The following is an 18,939-nucleotide window of genomic DNA, read 5'->3' on the forward strand; positions in this document are numbered from 1 at the left end:
TGTGTGTATATATATATATATATATATATATATATATATATATATATATATATATATATATATATATATATATATATATATATATATATACACACATAAAATAATAACATTTCTTAGTTTCCACATTTGATGTGATGTTATCTTGTACTTTGTATTTTCAATTAAATATAGGGTTTAAATGATTTGCACATTATTGCATTGTTTTTATTTACATTTTGCACAGTGTCTTAACTTTTATGGAGACAGTTGCTGTAAGACTTTGCCTTAAAAGACTTGCAAGAGTTTTCTTTGAAGCAGTTATGAGCAAGGAGGTGATTTCATGGCACTTTCTTTCATGGTTTATGGGTTACTTTGAAAGTAAACAATCTTGGTACCATCAAATAACAAAACATACCAGACTCTCCAGCACCAACCAGAAGAGGAAGGAAATAGAGAGATTAAGATCAAGATTGGGATCGAGAGATTTAGTGAGCCTGCAGGTGTCTTCCCCCCTAACACAGACTTAATCAATGTAGTTATACCCTTATGCAAATGATATGTAAATTAGACAAACTACATATACAATTGCTGATTCATCAGTACAGATCAAATTCTGTATATTGTAATGCATACTTGGATTGTTTCGGAAAAACTGAACTGAACAAAATGTCCCACGTGCATCCTAATGAAGTCAACAAAGAGTCACTCTTAGTCAGGCCCAGTGTTCCCGAATTGTCACCTTTTACCCAGTTCTACAATGATAGAAATACACTTCACCAGCTACTGCTGTTTCCATATTGAGTATATTTGGTGTACTGCCTTAATGGTAACTGAAAGTGTTCAAAGGAAAGATGATAAGGCACTTTGGGAAATGTAGTGTTTGTAGTGAATTAGTTTGTGTTGTTAATAATGGATTATGTATTGACTTTTTTCACCTTGATTAAGGTATAGCATATGATGTGTTAAATTGGGTCTGGAGATGCTCCTGGAACATAGTGTAAGGGAGTGGTTCCCAATTCCCATTCTGAATATTTGTTTATTCAAACCCAGCTAACTGTTGACCTCTTTATAAACAAGGTAGGTTGATATAGAGAAGAGTGCCACAAAAATGTACAAAGCTTGCGGCCCCTCTGCATAACCCACTGGTTTAAATGGATGTATTTTAACTGTTCTTGTGTTTTTTGTGTTCACAGAGGCACCGGTACCCCTGGTTGTTTGAGGACTGGTCTGATTCTGATAGTAGAACTCAAAGGTCTGCGATGCTTATGCGGCTTGCTCACCAAGTGGAGAAAAACTTTGAGGATGAGCCAGGCCAGCTACAGGTAAACCAGATTCTGCTCCTATTACAATGGAACACATGCTTCTAATTGGAATTCAAATATCAACCCATACTCTTCATATTAGAATCTGGAGATACCACAGAAAATCTGATGTTTTGATTTGCCTTTTGTAGGAGATGGAAGTACAGTGTGCTGTCTTGACAGAAATTAAAAGCCTGTCATTTGATAAAGGTAATTGTATTGACATTTAGTTGATATTAAATGTAAATACATTTATACTGATGTTTCTTGTGCCCTCTTTTTAGGTTTTTAATTTGTATGCACATTGTTTTTCTCTTAGCTATCATACAGTTACAGAAGATTAGAAAAGGGCAGAGGCTTTGTGCACTCCAAACCTGCGTTTCCCCCAAGACCCGAAAAGGTGAGGTACATGTTTCACATTGTTTATAATGTGAATAGAAATGTTATTTTCATTCAGAGGATTTGTTTTTATCTTATCTTCTTGACAAAATGTTTTTGACATGTTCAAGAGCAGGTATATATTTGAGCCTGAAGAGGATATTGCTAACTAAGCACTGTCTTGCCCTCTTTTGATGAAAACAAATTACTTTCTTTGCTAATTTGGTCATTTTGGCAGCTTGCAGAACAGTGAAGTACACCAAATAATGCCACATTCTGGGATGAGAGGAAAAATGTGCACTAATGTTCACTCGTTTACTTGATTTATTGAAGTAGATTAATTATCATTTTGATAAATTGAATGAAAATTCACTGCTTTGTTATATTCAGGTACTATCTAATTGGGCAGTTATATGATGGCATAAGTTTACTAAACATTTTGGCTATTATCTGCTCTTTACCAAGAAGGCAGCATGAGGTTCTGCTTATTTGTATTATCATACTAATAAACATGTCAAATTTATTGATTTTTTTCCTTTCAAAAGAGACCAAGAACTTGTGCAGCTCAAAATCATTTTATTTATTTTTTTAACTAGTTTTGGTGAAACAGGAAAATGTAGAGACAGAAGTGACGAAGCAGCGTTTACCACAGCTTGCTGATTTACCGGAGATAAGTAAGTTATGGTAAAACTAAAAATTCCACCACATTTCTATTTAGTATGTTGTTACAAACTGTTTCTCTTGTTTATTGTAGTTGCACAGAGGCCAAAGACAGCTTCTAAGCGCAGGGCTGCTGAACCAGATTCACGCCATGAGTCGCCGACACTTGTTAAACAAATCAAACTTTCAAGTGCTGTGACCTCCAGTCAAAAAACGCTCCAACAACCCAAACACTGGACCTGTGACCAACAAATACCTAGTCTTCCTAGCCCACACACTCCTAAAAACAGTGCCCAAATAACCACCACAACTGTGGTTTCCTCTAAAGAGTCATCACCTCAGAACCATGCTAACACTCAGCAGAAACCCAGGCATTTTAATGCTGACCTGTCGCATGTTTCTCTTCCCAGTTCTGAAGCTAGTCCCCCTAGACCCAAAGTCCAATACTCATGTCCCACTCAAAAGGCAACCACCTCAATCAAGCCCTCTCAGAAATCATCAGTACAAACAAATTCAGTGGTTAAAACCAAACCCAAAAGCTCAATTCCAGACACTCATAAAGCTCGTCTTGCTGCATCAGATCCTCGATTGGTAGCTAAGACAGCTTCAGACTGCCCTGAGCAATCCGGATCAGTTATCTCCAAGACTTGTTTAAAAAGGCAGCTTTCTGAAAGCAAGGCTCTCTCCTCATTATCTAGGACACAGTCCACTGATGACCCTCCCAGTCATCTGAGATGGTCACCTTTAGAATGTCCAGCAAAGAGGAGATGCTCAGATGAGGGCTTGGATAACCTTTCTCAAGTACAGAAAGAGAGGTCCATTTTGTCCACAGTCCTTCCAGACAGATCACAGTCTTCTCATTTAAACTCCTCAAGAAGTTCAGACCCCAGTACCCATACTGAGCGAGCTACCTCAAATCAGCCTTCGCTTTCATCTAAAAACAGTGATGGGCGAGCTTTGTCTTTTACCATCTTGCCACCTCAGCAAGAGTTTCCCTGTCCTAACACAAGTTCCATTAGTGCTCCATCCATGGAGGCACAAGGGCAGGAAATTGCTCGGCTTCATGAGAGACCCTTGGTGAAAAAGAGATCAACTGAAAATGCCTGGAATTATGAAAATCGACAGTTTAGCTCTGACACACTTAATACAAACCTAGAGGCTGCCCCCTCTGGTGAGGCTGACCGGAAAGTTCCTGTTAAGGATACAGACATCTCAACCTTTGCTGGTGTGGATAACACCGCCATGTCATACCCGGTTCCAGCACATAATGCTAGTGCTAGTTTATATTTTTCTACAGCATCAGAATGTGGCGGAACTACCTCTGTCACTAGTCCAGTGATACCTGGATATGCCATGCCTTATCCATATTTTGGATATAAGCAAGCTGATTATACCCAAGCCAATGTTACATATAGTAGTAGAGCACATAATTACACCGTGGCAACAGATAAAAGCGGCATAAATGCTCAATCTGCTGCTGCAGGTACTCCTACAAATGTTAGATACTTCACTGACAATAATCCAGCTTACACATCCCAACTAGTTTATCAGTCTCAACAAGTTTACCAGCCCCTCCATGCTTTCCAGTCTCCAGAGGCTTATCAGGCCTACTATGCTTTCTGTGCTTACAATCAAGTACATCAACCAAACCAGCCGACCGCATTCAGTGGAAATGTCACGTCAGCTGCTTCTGCACATGAACACATGCCCACCAACTAGGGGGCCACAAGTAAGTTTCATTTTAACATGTTAACTGTTAATTATAAGTAATCATTACTCAAATATCTGCCATGTCACACATGCTTTAGTTGTTTCAAGTTACAATATGTTTCTTCTCACTGCATATTTGATTATATATTATATGATGATGTTTACAGACATCTAAGTGTAGGTCCAGCATTTATACCAGTGCATTACACTAGTAATAAGTGTCAGCATGTTTAGATAAAAAAAAATAATTGGTGCAGAATGTGGCCTTATTGGTAATAACATAGTTCAATTATATTGAATGACTGTAATAAGTCATGTTTTGTTTCTGCCATGTCAGTCCTTAAATCTGAGGGTCATTTTGTTGCTAATTTCCCAGGGCTGTTATGAGAGATTAATACAAATAAGGAATTTAGTGATGAAGGGGAGTTTGCTTATAAGTATTGCCCCTTATTGATTTTACCACATCTTGATTTTAGTATTCAACATTTGTGTATTTATCTCTGCTGAAGATACAAGCAGTTATGTAGCAGTAATATAAAAAGTTATTTTATTTTCTCTGCCTTTCTTTTTTTCTCCTAGAAGCAGAACTGAAGAAATCTTATACCACGTGTAGTCATGTAAAAGGGGCCTTATTTTTCTCTGTTTTAAACAACTTTTGCTCTGATAACTGTTTCATTTTCTTTTGTTGCAATTACTTGAATGTAAATACTTTTGAAATGTTGTGCAGCAAGTGGTGTAATTCCTTTTATTTGGCCAGACACTTGTGCCTTTGTCTTGTTCTGTTAGATATACTACAAAGAGCCTGTTTTGTGTATATATTTTTAACACAGTTTTACAATCGGTGTTAATGTTTGTTCCAGAAAGGAAAATTCATTCAATTTATTTATTTTTTGTGTGCTTCTCTTATTTTTGTAAATAAATACTTAGTTATGAAATGCTTGTTTATACTTTCTTTGTTTCTGAGTTTATGGTCCCCCCCAGCCCCCCCCCAGGCCCTACAGTTTTCTTTATTTGAGTACTGGGAGAGTAACATAATACTTAAACAATGCAAAAAGTTTAAGTTCAGTACAGAAGCCCTATTTCTAGAAGAAGGTGATAACTTAATTTCATTGGAAGAGCATCGAGGCAGACGCTTTCTTATTTCCTTCTTGCTTACACAGAAAATATCGGCACCCTGTACATTTCTTTAAAAAGATTAATTGTCGTCCTCTCGTGTTATATGTCTTCTGAGGTTTACTTTGTTGCCAGGCAGAAAGTTAATGCTGTTTGATAAGAGCTAAATGCTCAAAATATTTTCATGAGTAATTACTGTTTCTGTGGTTGAATAAGACGTGTTGTTTTCACTTTAGAAAATCAACAAGACATGTAATATGACCAGGGGTGTTCAAACTTTTACATGCAGCTGTTTAAGCCTGTAGGCCTAAAAAGAACACCGGGTCTGAGACTGCAGGCTACACCCCTACACACAGAAGTATCAGGTAGGCTGTGTATTTGGTACTTATATACCATAAGATATGCGTTGAATTGAGGCAGAAATAAAGTCACGGCACAGTCAACAATGTCTTTGCCAGATGTATCCACAGAATTTGTCAGACAAAAACAGATTTTATGAGGTTGAAGGAAAATGATGATTATGGAAAAATTGGTTGATTAACTGTTTAAATGGGTTAAGTTAAAAAGAAGAATGAAAAATGAAAGAAATAAATGAATCGCTGTCTCTTTCTGTTCCCAAAACACAGATAACGGCTTGCTGCTGTTGATCTCCAGAATATCTAGCTGCCCCTCACTAGCTGGCAGGCCTCATTCAACCCTTTTTCAAGCCTGTCCCTCCTACATTATTTAAAAGCCTATGTCCAATCACTTTACGATGATATATGCTGTTCTGTTTGTACAGTTAGTTACTTTTTGAGCATGTGACCTTTTATTTATGACTGTAACTGCCATTTGGTAACACAGAGAGAGAGAGAGAGAGAGAGAGAGGCCCTGGATCCTTAAACACACGCGGTCCTAAAATGATCAACCCTTGAGTATAAGCTAATCTCAGCAAATGAAAAGATGTGTATACAGTGTACACTAATCACAGCAAATCAACAGATACACATTACCTGGATGAATAGATGGATAACACAATGACTCTTAAGGTAGTGTTGTTTATTAAATAGCGATGATGTGAAGATGATGAAGTCTCCACTGTCACCGTCTGCTTGTATAAGATGTTTATTACAAAGTAAAACAGTATCATATCAAGCACTATAAAATACCTGAGAGGGGATCCATGCCAATTCTTAAGTGTCCTCTCCAGAACAGTATAAGCAACTGCTTATATAGGGTGGTTGTTGTCGAAAAAGGGAACAGAACATATGGTCCCAAAATGATCTCATCCATCTGGAACTAAGAGAGGAAGGGAGAGGAAGAGAAAGGGGTGCATTCCTTATGGGACCGTGACCCATGAACTCCAGATACTACAGTAGACAGGACACAACTCTTTCAATACATACATAATTACATATCACAATAATCATGACATGTTAACTCTTAAAAGTGTGCTATTAAATGACTGTAATACACCACTGGCTTTTAAATGAATTTCAAACCTGTTCCACTTTTCCTAGTATGATAAGCTGACATTCAAATCTACTTTGTCAAATAATTAAATCATTTTGTAATGAAATATATTGTGTTTCATTGGCCAACTAATCATATTTTAAAAATACAACAGAAGACACTTCTGTTGCATTTCTCCTCTATATACATTTCTTTGCATTAAACAGTATTCAGATTTGTCACTCTACTCATCATGTGATTGTTGGAATCAGACTGATTTTAGATTATGGCCTCCATTGATGCCAGGCCAGTGAAAAATGCAGAATGACAAGCCGCATTCCTTGAAAAAGAACCCCAAAACACTGACACCTGAAAACAATAACATCTGAGGTGTGGGCACTGATAGCCTAAACCAGTTCTTTATTTACAGCAATGCATTTCTGCTCTTGCAATGATTTGTGTGCAAATATTGTCCATCTGTCATACCTCTTCCATAAGTGTTGCATTAAAATGCTCAATATATGTACTGTATATATATATATATATATATATATATATATATATATATATATATATATATATATATATATATATATAAATGATGACGGTAAAATTGGAGGTAAATTGGATGGAACTGGGAATAATTAGTTTTCTTTGGGGACTATTTTGCCTCACAACACCCTGTATGTACCCCTCCACCATGGATGCTTTCTAAATACATTTTCTGCTGAAACATTATCAAAACTATCGTAACACAGGCATAAGGTAGCGTATTCATAACCATTTCATGTAATAATTTGAGGGTAAGTTTCTCTGGCAACCAATCACCTTTTAGCTAGTCCCAATATCCGGACTTCGGTGACGCAATCCTGCATCCACCAATCCTGCTTTTCACCAATTATAATATTAATCAATATGTTTTTATCATCCGTCCTACGTTACGTCACTAGGTCTTTAAAATGTACTGTACTCCCTTCAAAGTCAAATTTTGTGTCATGCTTTGATTTATATTTTTTTGTTTGATTTTTGGCTTTGTGGGAAAATAATAAATTATTTTCATTCACTTCATAACTGTGGTCGGCAATTAGAACTGTTTTTAAGACCTCTTAAGTAAATTCCTGCATCAAAGAGAGTATTTCACGTCTAACCATCCTGAATGACTTTGTTTACATCTAAACTATTTAATTACGCACAATTTTGAAAGATCAGTGGAATTCCCCTTTAGGCAGCCTCCAGCAGACAATCTATGTAACAGTGAGCGGAGCAGTGCCTGCCTCGGCTCTGAGCTGAATGCGGTGGGGTCAGTGTGTTAGAACGCTGACCTCGCTCGAGCACATCTGAGCTGATAAAGCGAGGCTCTCAATAACCGCCCGCCCGCGCGCAGCTGTGCCTGCTCTGACCGAGTTCCCGCGCAGACGGCCCGGGGGAGAGTGAGTGCAGGTGACGCTACAGCGAGTTTAATCTTCATCCGCTCATGGAAAGCAGGTAAATCAGAGTGCTGTGCGTTTTCTTTAGTTTTCCACACTTGATTCGCTTCCTGAGAAAGATGTCACTGATGAGAAATTGGCTAAGAAAGTTTTAACGCTTGGTTTTTCAGTTTGATTCACTGAAATGCCAGCCAGCTAATCAGCTCAGTCTAACGCTACTCATCACTTCGTTAGCTAATCGGTCAGTTTTAAATGCTTCCTAGCTAACTAGCTAGGTTAACTACATATAAAACTGTCTAGCTAACTTCCAGAGAACGGTGTCATCTGTGTCCTGACATCCTAAAACTAATTTCAGTTCGCGCTCCTTTTAACTTTTGTTTTCTGAAGGCTTTTTTACACGTTCCTGTTTGCTAGAGCTAACTTTGTTTAACGTTTAAACTAAACTCCACCGACTTTTCAAAAATTCTGCATAATTCAATGGTTAAGATGTAAACAAAGTCATCCAGAGTGGTTTAATGTGAAATGCGCTGGTCTGGAGAAACTTACAGAGTTTGAATTGTTGACACTGGAGGTGATGGGAACCAGACACCGGAAGAGTTTAATGCCTCTGAAAGCTTCCTTACAGAAACTCACTACATTAAGTGGTTAGAGATAAGCTGCCTGATGTCTGAGACATTGGTTTATGATATTTTTTTGACAGGGTTTTGGCATAAAATATAGTTTAATCCATTCATGGCAGAGGGGTGCATGCAGGACATTTTAAGAAAACCTTTTTCAGATTTACTACTATTTCACCATCATCAATATTACCAGAGACATTATATTACATATAAAACTCACATGCAGGTTCACTGGTGGTTTTGGATAGTAAATAAAATGGCTATTTTTGTGTTGTAGACATTGTGACCCCTGGTTCCTATCACCACCACTGTAAATGAATCTGAGTCTGTAATTTTATCTACAATTAACCATTTCACGTGAAACCACTCTGGATGACTCTGTTTATGTCTCAAGGACTGAATTTTTCAGAAATTTTGAAAAAGTGGTAGAGTTCCCCTTCAAATTAGTTAACTAAATTAAGACGATCGAGAAGGGTCAATGTTTTGGATTTTAAACGTGTTCCTCAAAGACATATGAAAAGAGATCCCAGCAGCAGGTTGCTGTAGATGATGTACATGGAGACAAACATTTGAAAAAGCGTTTGTTTAGAGTTACAGTACTTAAGGATGAACTGCACTGATTTTCATAACTTCTGCATGTTTAGATGTAAACATTCATCATCAAGTCATTTGGAGTAGTCTGATGTGAAATGGTGCATCGTAGAAAAACGTATTGACTGTTTGCTTTACAGTGGTGGTAATAGGAGCCAGTGGTCGCATGCCTCCAATGCAAATATAACCATTTTATTTACTATGCAAAATTAACCAACATGTGTCTTCTGAATTAAAAGTATAGTGTTGATAATTATAAAATGGAAGTAAATCTGAAAAGTAAAAAAGATCTTTGAGAACTGTTTTTCCTCCATGTGCCCTCTCTGCCATGAATGGATGAAAAACATGTTTTAGGCCAAAAAGCTTAAAACTGGAAAATAATAAAACAACTCTCTGGCATCAGGCAGAGTATTTGAACTGTTTTGTGTAATAACTTTCTGTGCTGTAGCTTTTAGAGAGATTTTGATGTCTGCTTCTTACTGCCGCAGGTGAGAACAGTTCTGACTGAAAAGTCCTCCTTTAACGTACATTTATGTTAAAGGGGAATTCGACCCATTTTTCAAAATTATTGCATAATTCAGTCATTTAGATGCGTACACAATCCACAATGTTTTGAAATGGTTCATTATAGAGAAACTTCCCAGCTCCGATTTCTATACAGTGGTGGTGAAAGGAACCAGGGTAATATTGTTGTTTATTAAGTAGCGATGGTGTGAAGATGATGTGAAGGACAACTCCTTTGCCAGTAAGATATTTATTACAAAGTAGAACAGTATCATATCAAGCACTATAAAGTACCTGAGAGAGGATCCGTGCCAATTCTAAATGTCCCCTCTCGAACAGAATATTCCAGCTGCTTATATAGTGGACTTGTTGTTGAAACAGAAGACAGAACATATGGTCCTTTTTAAAATGATCTCATCTATTTGGAACTAAGAGAAGAAGGGAGAAAGTGAGAGGCCTACTTCCTATGGGGCTTTGGACCAGGGGGCCCCTTAATTTACATTCCTAACCCCTGCAAAAACAGAGCACACAGAGAGCTCCAGACCCCAACTCATGCTGGAAGAGTGTTTTTACCTTCTTCTATAATAATGTATATACTTCAATATCTACAATGCATATAAAGGCATTTTATTTAAAATCCAAAATAGAACATAAATAAAACTGTGGTAAATCTGAGAAAATAAATTGTCTTTGATTGTGTTCTTGTTCTGCTTGAATGTCTGCAGGTTCAAGTTTTAGTTCTGTGTCTTTTCCAAGTTTCTATGGTCTGGGAGTGAATTTCTGTACCCCACTCCCCCATATACTGATTTATGAAGACCACACAACCAATAAATCTGCCTCTTTGGTTCAGAATGTTTAGAAACATAATGTGTTTTCATAGAACAGGGTAACTGTGAGGAGCTCTCATACGTCTTGAGGAGCCACTGTAAGAGACAAAGCAGATAAGAAATGCAGAAACCTGATATAGCTCTAATAGGAGAGTATGATTAATGTTTAGAAAGGGGTCCAGGATTAGCTATAGCATAAAAGGACTCTTTTTGAAGTAGGGAGTAGGTTGGATGGGAGCACAGGGTGAGACATCTATGCTGCACTTCAGTCTCCAAACTCCAAGGAAGTGGATGAAACGGTCTGAAACAGTTAGCAAAGTCTAGACATTATAGAGAAACTCTTTTCGTTTGTTTTCATTGCAGTAGGGAGAAACGCTTCTAGACCATAGATGAATCATGTTTTTTTTACCTTGTTCTTCTATTTTAATCTGTTTTTGTGAATCATCAATTATCTAATGCATCATAAAACTATTTCTACCAGACGAGTTCTTTGAATAAGTCTGCCCAGGATAGTTCAGTGTTCTGGATTCAATCATTGTGGTTTCAGTTTTGTTACCAAAGATTTTTACAGGGTAAATAAGAGCAGCTTACAGTTGCTTTAAAAGGAAAAAGTCTCCCCCTGCTGTTTCTGTTGAGTAATTTCATTCTTACTTTTCCGTTTTCCCCAAGTAAATCATGCAGTCTGACGGAACTCATAGAGGTGAGTTGTTTCTCTAAAGTACACAGAAAACATACATAAATGAACATAACATTCAGGGACACCATACCATTCTTGGCGTGTAGTCTAATCTTTCAATATTTGTGTCTCTTCATTCATTCTGATCTGTCAGTCCTTTGTTATTTATTTCTGTGATTTCAGGAGGCTACAGTCACCTCTTTAATTCCATGCGATCATACTTATGCAGCCATGACAGAGTTCAGCCTATAGTAGGTAATGACAGGCCCTGTTCTCCCTGTGCATTGTCACATTACCAGTAGCTGCATTTATTTTGTACTATTTACATTAGTTTTATTTATGTTTTCTTCATGTTTCAGGCCTTGGCTCTATTATTGAGCTGTGTACAGATGCTGAACCTCCAGTTTACCTCTGTGAGGTCTGCATTCTCAAAATTAACAAGAGAGATATCAAAACCCACATCATGGGCAGCCTTCACAGATACAACTATATTGTAAGTTATAAGAGAGAGAGTGTTACAGCCAAGTGTAATGAGACTAGACTGGATTACTCTGAAATTCTAGCTCTGTAACTCTGAATTATTGGCTGTTTGCTCAGTCAGAGGACAATATTGTGTCTGGAGCCAGGATCAAAGTTTGCATGTTTGTTAATGTTACAGCAGTCACAAAAATCTTGTATGTCTTTGATCTTTCATGCAACAATCAGAAATAAGATTTGAGAAACATCCTCTTAAATGGTAGAAGCATGGGTTTATTAGCATACAGTTGTGTGCAAAAGTTTGGACGTCCCAGCTAAATTACCTGATTTGTTGATATATTTTTTTAAAAACATGAAACATGACTGGCACAGGGAGATGGAAAAATGAATTCCACCAAATCAGCAAAATTACATCAAGAAACTCATAAAGAAAAGAGGCTGGCTTCTACAACATGACATGACATCACAAGGATCCAAAACATACCACAAAGTCCACCATGAACTACTTCAGGAAACCCAAGCTGAAGCTTTTGGAGTGGCTTTTATAGTCCCCTGACTTGGACATCACTGAAAATCTGATCTGTGGGTAGATCTTAAGCAAGATGGCGGGTCCAATAATACCACAGAACTAGAAGTGTTCTGCAAGGAAGAGTTCAAGGTTTTGCTACATTACATATTTATTTATTTATTTAAATGTAATCAAAAATAAACTAACTGTGCATTAATATTTGCAGAATGTTATTTTTTTAAACACCTGCATAGAGTGTGTTTACTTCTTTTTAATTCAAAAGTCAACAAAATATGTAATTTGGCTGGAGTGTCCAAACTTTTTCATACAACTCTCTATTTCTTTTTGACTGATGTGCTTGGTGAAGGCCATTTGTTATGTCAGACTGTAAACCATTTGGTATTACAAAGCATTCTAATAGTATGTTCTAAGCTAAAAGAAGCTCCTGAAACAACCTTTTTACATTACTGTCTCATCCATAAAATCATTTGTGTGTTTCTGAGCAACAGAAATCCCGTCATGTATATGGTTTGAAGGCTGAAGAAGATCTGACTTCTTTGGCTTGGCGTCTGATGGAGCTGGCAAAAGTTGTAGAAAAGAAAGAGGGAACAGGAAATGTACAGGTAATACATGAATGCATATTTGGTAAGAAAGACTCAAGGTGCCTTGCTTTCATGATTCAGTATACCTGTGTCCTTCTGGTTTCTCTGTAAAGGTGCTGCATCTGGATGACGTCATCTACAAGGAGATGATATCAAAGCCTGCTCTGGATGGTCTGTTTTTGCTTTAGATTTGTGGTTTGCAGTATTAGCCCTACTGTCTTTATACACTCCACTTTTTTGTGTTTTCATTAGCAAAGCAAGAACAAGTAAAACTGGAAAACAGTGTTTCAGATTAATCTGACAGTGAAGCATACTACTGTTTAAATCTTGCTGCAATATTATATACTTTGTTTGTACCTAAATCACTGCTTCCCTTCTCATTGCTACTCTTTTCCTTTTCTCTCACAGCTGTTGCTCAGGTGAAGAAGATAAAGATACAAACACGCATCAGTGGCCTCCAATCTAGCATTTTCAACAAACACACCAAATGTATGGACTTTGACATTTAACAGTTATGAAATTACATAGTTAAATTTATTGACTAGTTATCAGATCATTATTTGCTAGATCTTATCTAATGTTTAATTTAAAAATACATGTGGTGTTTATAGATAGTAGTATGTTCTTGTGTTTCTGTGTTAAAGGTGAGAGGTCCACTGCAGCACTGAGTCCAGCTTGGACATCAACTAGCTGGAGTTCTAAACTGAGACAATCAAGAAATGTCAGCTCAGCAAATGCCCCATGTCTGACCAGGTCCTGTAGCCAGGGCAGAATGTTACCTGAAAAAGAAGCACAGAGTCCAGTGCGATGTTGGATGCCAGCAGAAATTCTCCATCCAGATGGAGACACTACAGTACAGAGTCCAGTTCGAACAATAATCCCGGCCAGAACTCCACCAGGATTCACAGTTTCTTCTGAATTCGCAAGTCCTACCAGACCTATTAGCCCAACCAGAGCCTTCAGCTCAGGCACTGCTCCAAGGCCACTGAAAAGATGGAGTCCTGTCAAAGCCTCAGAGCATAATGCCTTTATGCATGCAGACAAAGCAGATGATGTGAGTGGAGTCATTGACACAGACAGATCTTTTGGCACGGACTTATACCTTTCTAATACAGAACAAACTGCCAAACGCAAACATGAAGCCCAGTGTCAGAATAGTTCTCTGACCATGACCATAAACCAAAAAACAAACCAAGAAAACATCAGCTGTCAGAAGATAAGTCAGGGAGTAAATGGAACTTTGTCACCGGTTATCCCTCAGGATCAGGACCAATGCCAAGATGATCCCAAGGTTCAGGAACCATTCAAAACAGTTTGGTCGCTAAAGGATAGCAATGGTAGTAATTTTGTTATGTAAAACAGTCCTATGCAAATTCTGAACACCTCTGATCAAAGTACATGTTTTGTTGTTTTTCTAAGTGAAAATAATCTTTTTTTTTAGTGCAGAATTTCAGTTTATTTAGTTTAACATATTGGGGATCAAAATAAAATATTAAATGTGCCATAACTTTTGCATAGGCCCCCATTTATGTGTTTAATTTGTAAAAGTGTGTTCTCTGTAGATGTGTGAACTTATTTGCAAATCAACAGAACATGTCATTTGACCACGGGCACCCAAACTTTTGAATACGAGTATATGTAATCTTGCATACTATCTATGGTTTCTGTCTGATGTTTGTTTTTAAGTCTATTTTTTGCATATTTTTTAGGTGAACAAGAGGAATTGCAACAAACAAGGCCTTTGGGGTTTGAGCACTTGTCCAGAAACTCAGTAATGCTGAGTCAACATGAACTTAAAGATCATTCACAAACCTGTTCTGCCAAGTCACCAATGCTTTCTGAGGAGTCTCCAGAAAGTTACAGGGGAGCACAGCCTCTTATAGGCAAGTTTTAAATGTCTTGAAACATTTTAAAGCAATGTTTTTCTTATAAAATTTGAATTTCTCAATAAAAATGTAACATTTTATGATACTGTGTGTGGGTGTCATAGGACAGTAGCATGTAAGTACCTTAATATAATAATAAATAATACTGAATATAAAATGTTGCAGTACAGTTTGAAAGTTTATAGACTATCTCTTGTAATCAAATTTACATTTTTAATGGTATGTTTGTGTGATGTTTCTCTTTTGTTTTTGTTGATTGTTCCTTGAGAAAGTTTTTGTGACACAAGATAAGAACCTTTTTTCAGTCTATCCTACCAGACATGGTGACCAGGTATGGCACAGGTGTTGGAACTGAGTATTTCCATCATTGTCAAACTAGGTGAAAGGTGACCATTTGAGAACCTTCAAGGCTTTGGGCTTAACCGAAAGTGACTCTTACTGAAGTTAATAGAATGCATGAGGGACACTATCTTTGTTGACTACGCCTAACCAATGACACTGTGTTCAGTAATGTTTTTTGAAAGAATACAAGTCTGCATTATAATAGTTTTGATCTGTACTTATGAATCAGCAATTTTATGTGTTATTTACATATAATTTGAATAAAGGTATAACTGCTTTGACCAAGTCTGTGTTAGGTGGGGAAGACACCTGCAGGCGCTCTCACCCCCCACCACTCTCTCTAACAGCCTTAGTTGCTTGGTGATTCCAAACATCATTGTCTGTTAGTTTGGTGTTGTACTTGTCACATGATTCTCTAAACTGGCCTAGACAGGGCCACACCAAACTATCAACAGAATGTATAGAAATGACAGAAATAAGTGTTATGGAGCTCTGTCCCATGTGAAACAAAGATATAATATGGCAGGCAAGGCTGCTATAATAGTAAAATAAATGTCTGCTTATGTTGCTGGTGTGCCAGGTCTACAGGCTGTTATCAAGTGCCAGAGTGTAGATGGAGATCCACCACCCTGCTGTTACTTGTGCCGGCCATGTTCTTTGAAGGTCTTGAAGAGTGACATCATCCACCACCTGATCAGCCCTCAGCACCAGCTCAACTACATTGTAAGTGCTGATGTAATGTTTTCAGTCTCCATGAGGTAATCACAGTAGAATGAAAACAAATTAAAACTTGTCCTCATCTCTCTTCATTTCCCCCCACTCAGTCCAGTTTTGACATGTGATTGAAAAGAAAGAACAGAAGAGGGAATTTTAAGTATGCACTAGGACAAGAGGCAACAAGTATGCAATGGGGCATCGTGTGATACAGATTTTCCTCACATGACGCTAAATAGAATTCTTCTAAGAGACCTGACATCCAACATTAAGATGTAAAAATAAAATTAAAGTACTTTTTGTGGAGAATGGCAATAAGGTTGCTTGTGTCTACAGAATTTTCATCATCCTCACCTCTTGCTGGACATGGATGGAGACCTGAGCCTGCAGACAGTAGCTATGCAGCTAGAGCAAGAAGAAGGGAGAGGACAAATGAAGGTACTGTATAGTGTTAGCCTTCTTATTGAATCGATGTGTTAAGAGTTTAGCATGCCTTCTTAACATAGCCATCAAGTGAATAAATATTATCAGCAGAGGCTCTGTAAAAACTTTGCTTTAAAAAAATGGAATGGGACCAGTGCCATAGAGATCTGGTCACTAGACGTTTTCATTCAGTATCGCCCAGATTTGTATTGTGCTTTAAGCTTTCTGTAAAGTATGTTAATTACAAGATGTTCTGTAGGTGACAAGATTATCAGCGTGTCTCCTTAGTGAGATACTGGAGAAAGATTTCGACTGGTGTAAGTACAGCAGCCCTGACAAGTTTGAAATCCGAATGTGTCTCCTAATTTAGATGCCTAGTAAAACTGAAGATCCTCAGAATGAATGAATTATTCCCTCTGATTTATTTAAGCAAGGCTCAGTTAATTGATATCTCTCTCTCTCAAGGTATAAAGATGTTAAACTGTGGGTCTACTGCTGAAATTAAACCAGAGCAAAGTCCCTTAATGGCAGGGAGCAGCATGAGCTCAGGTGACAGAAATTTCAGAGCTAGACTTTTGTAACATTTGTCTTATTGTTTAACTGACAGATATTCTTGTCTCTAAAGGATGCAGCATTACCCTGAAACGGCCATATGAGTCCGCTGGAATCACTGTGGACCACAATCGTGATAGAACCTTGCATGACCACACTGGAAAAGTTCCCCTTAGACAATGGAGTTCAAGCAGGAGAGCAGTTAGTCTCAAGAAAGCAAGACGCAAAGAGCCAGTGTTTAAAGTAAGCCTGTCACTAAGTGCAGGGCCTGTTATCGTGGACAGAATGTCCCCTGTATCAACAACAGTGGCTCCTGAAATTGAATGCCAGAACCCTGAGACCGAGTACACAGAGAATGATGCATTTTCAGAAGACATCACCTCAGGAAACCATATGCTCACTCTAGAACACAAAAACCTAGAGCAGAACCCTAAAACATTTCAGAACGTGCAACTATACCCCACCGAGTGCTTGTACACCGAGGAAAACTCACAATCACTGAGATATACTAATGCAGAAACAGATACAAGTACATATGGGTATATGAACACACGTCAGTTTCCAGACAGTGTAGAGTACACAGGAACAGTCTTTACTGGCAGTTTAAACAGCAGTCAAGGGCCTGAGTCCTCTCATAGACATTTGCACCATAATTCAGTTGTGGAGGACGTCTCTGGTTCGAGCACATCTAATAACTGCCCAGCAGATGGACTGTCATCAACTTGCAATGGCAATGTTCGGATCATGGAGAGACAAGAAGTCAGAAGCAATGCATGTGATTGGCTAATAGAGAAAGATCCAGTCACACAACATGCTAATAACTGGCCTAAAGAAAATCCCATGTTTGTTCAGTCAGATGCGACACAAATGATGTTGGCCAAGCAAGTTCCCCAGCAGATGTTTGGAGAGAGGAATTGTGACGTGATGAATGTACCCATGTACATGCATCCAGCAATCATTGGGGCTTATGTCCCAGCAATTAATACATACACATCATACCCTGTCCAGTATGTGAACCAGAGGTGGATGTGGGGAAGCACATTGTTAACAGGTCTGTCGAACCAGCATAACGTTTAGTTTTTTGTATCTTAAAATTCCCTTAAAAGCTGCAAAAGAAATGCTCTAACAGCAACATACTTGTATGTAGCTGACTAGTCTTGTTCATTAGAGCTTTAAATATGTGTTATACAAAATCTCTCTGAAAGTGTGATGCAAGTATTTACTTAACACTTAATATGTCCCTATGCCTTAATGATGTCAGTGTTCTTATTTCTCATTAAGATAGACACTAACTTTTTATCACAAAAGAACACAATTGTTCACGTCTTATTTCTTGCAGATGTTCTCATGTAAACCATGTGATATGACAGTGTTTGAAACTACAGCTCAATGCGCTCTCAACCTTGTATCATTGATTAATTTGATAAAAATCTTCTGGTATTCTTTTTGCAGACAGTTATTGTATGAAACAACTTTTCAAGAGTAATTTGTCATTTTATTTACTGATAGCAGAAAAGCATATTGTCAGTTAATCAGATTCTAACTCAATGCAGTATCATCAATCATTGCTATGATGGTCATTGAGTGGGCTACTGACATGCCAGCTTTCTTTGTTTGTTTTTTTTTTGTCTTTTTTCTTTGTCTGGCCCCCTACAGCCCTGAATTTTGTAAGGAGGTTCTGCATGCTGCTATCCATTTAAAAAAGAATGTGGTAAAGTTCAGTAATATTGTACTTTCAAGTGGCTATTGTGTGTGACACATCTAATAATTATGTTCCTGAAAAGTGATAGCTACTGCTGAGATGTACATTGTATATATGATGTGTTGTTTTTTTTTTGTTGTTGTTTTTTTGGGATGATGCTTCATTTCACCTCCAGCTCCTGATTGGTAGTTTTCCCCCAGGGTTTAAAATGTTATGACGTTTGCTATTTAAAAAATCCAAAACCAATTACACGTGTTGCCTCTTTCTTTGGTAGACCAAAGCGGACCTAAGCCGAGGTTAAAGGCAAATTAGGTAAATTCCCATCCAGTCAAATCCATCAGATGCTCACAAAATACACTCAGTTATTCACTAAGTAACCTAGAGGTAACAGGAACATTAGCTCAATGAGAAAGGCGATTGAATCAGTTATGAAAATGAACATTATAGTAACACTGTATTTTTACACTTCAGTTGGAGTGACTGGTGCCCATGTTCTACAGAACAGGGAAAATAAGC

At 37.8% G+C, this 18,939-nt stretch overlaps 2 protein-coding genes across 4 annotated transcripts in view; both read left to right on the forward strand.

Annotated features, from left to right (window-relative positions):
• The window catches only part of LOC118804896, a 70,721-nt gene extending 65,802 nt beyond the window's left edge, over positions 1–4,919 (forward strand). The window contains exons 61-66 of the mRNA XM_036565509.1: positions 1,173–1,301; positions 1,433–1,490; positions 1,600–1,680; positions 2,255–2,332; positions 2,413–4,047; positions 4,608–4,919. Coding sequence (XP_036421402.1) covers positions 1,173–1,301; positions 1,433–1,490; positions 1,600–1,680; positions 2,255–2,332; positions 2,413–4,037 — 1,971 coding nt within the window. The 3' untranslated portion in view covers positions 4,038–4,047; positions 4,608–4,919. The remainder of the gene's footprint in view (positions 1–1,172; positions 1,302–1,432; positions 1,491–1,599; positions 1,681–2,254; positions 2,333–2,412; positions 4,048–4,607) is intronic.
• Positions 4,920–7,267: 2,348 nt separating this feature from the next.
• Positions 7,268–18,539, forward strand: si:ch211-199g17.2. Of its 3 annotated transcripts, XM_036566577.1 has the most exons (14): positions 7,268–8,057; positions 11,211–11,241; positions 11,401–11,472; positions 11,577–11,710; positions 12,712–12,825; positions 12,918–12,975; positions 13,213–13,293; positions 13,449–14,141; positions 14,514–14,687; positions 15,613–15,755; positions 16,083–16,184; positions 16,429–16,486; positions 16,635–16,718; positions 16,795–18,539. In XM_036566577.1, the coding sequence occupies exons 2-14, from the start codon at positions 11,217–11,219 to the stop codon at positions 17,796–17,798; spliced, it is 2,742 nt and encodes a 913-aa protein (XP_036422470.1). In that variant the 5' UTR covers positions 7,268–8,057; positions 11,211–11,216; the 3' UTR covers positions 17,799–18,539. The 3 variants fall into 3 exon arrangements, with proteins under 3 accessions (XP_036422470.1, XP_036422472.1, XP_036422471.1); XM_036566579.1 differs by lacking the exon at positions 16,635–16,718 and having other exon boundaries at positions 7,270–8,057; positions 16,795–16,897; XM_036566578.1 differs by lacking the exons at positions 7,268–8,057; positions 11,577–11,710 and having other exon boundaries at positions 11,209–11,241.
• The last annotated feature ends 400 nt before the right edge of the window (positions 18,540–18,939 follow it).

The sequence above is a fragment of the Colossoma macropomum genome, unplaced genomic scaffold (genome assembly GCF_904425465.1).
Source record: "Colossoma macropomum unplaced genomic scaffold, Colossoma_macropomum, whole genome shotgun sequence".
NCBI lineage: Eukaryota > Metazoa > Chordata > Actinopteri > Characiformes > Serrasalmidae > Colossoma > Colossoma macropomum.

What these genes read in the sequence shown, in the direction of transcription:
- si:ch211-199g17.2 (XM_036566577.1), top strand. Translation starts at nt 11,217, where the DNA reads ATGCAGTCTGACGGAACTCATAGAG. An exon ending in TTTCAACAAACACACCAAAT is followed by an intron (nt 13,294 to 13,448) that starts GTATGGACTTTG and finishes TCTGTGTTAAAG; the next exon opens with GTGAGAGGTCCACTGCAGCA. An exon ending in GGAGAAAGATTTCGACTGGT is followed by an intron (nt 16,487 to 16,634) that starts GTAAGTACAGCA and finishes CTCTCTCTCAAG; the next exon opens with GTATAAAGATGTTAAACTGT.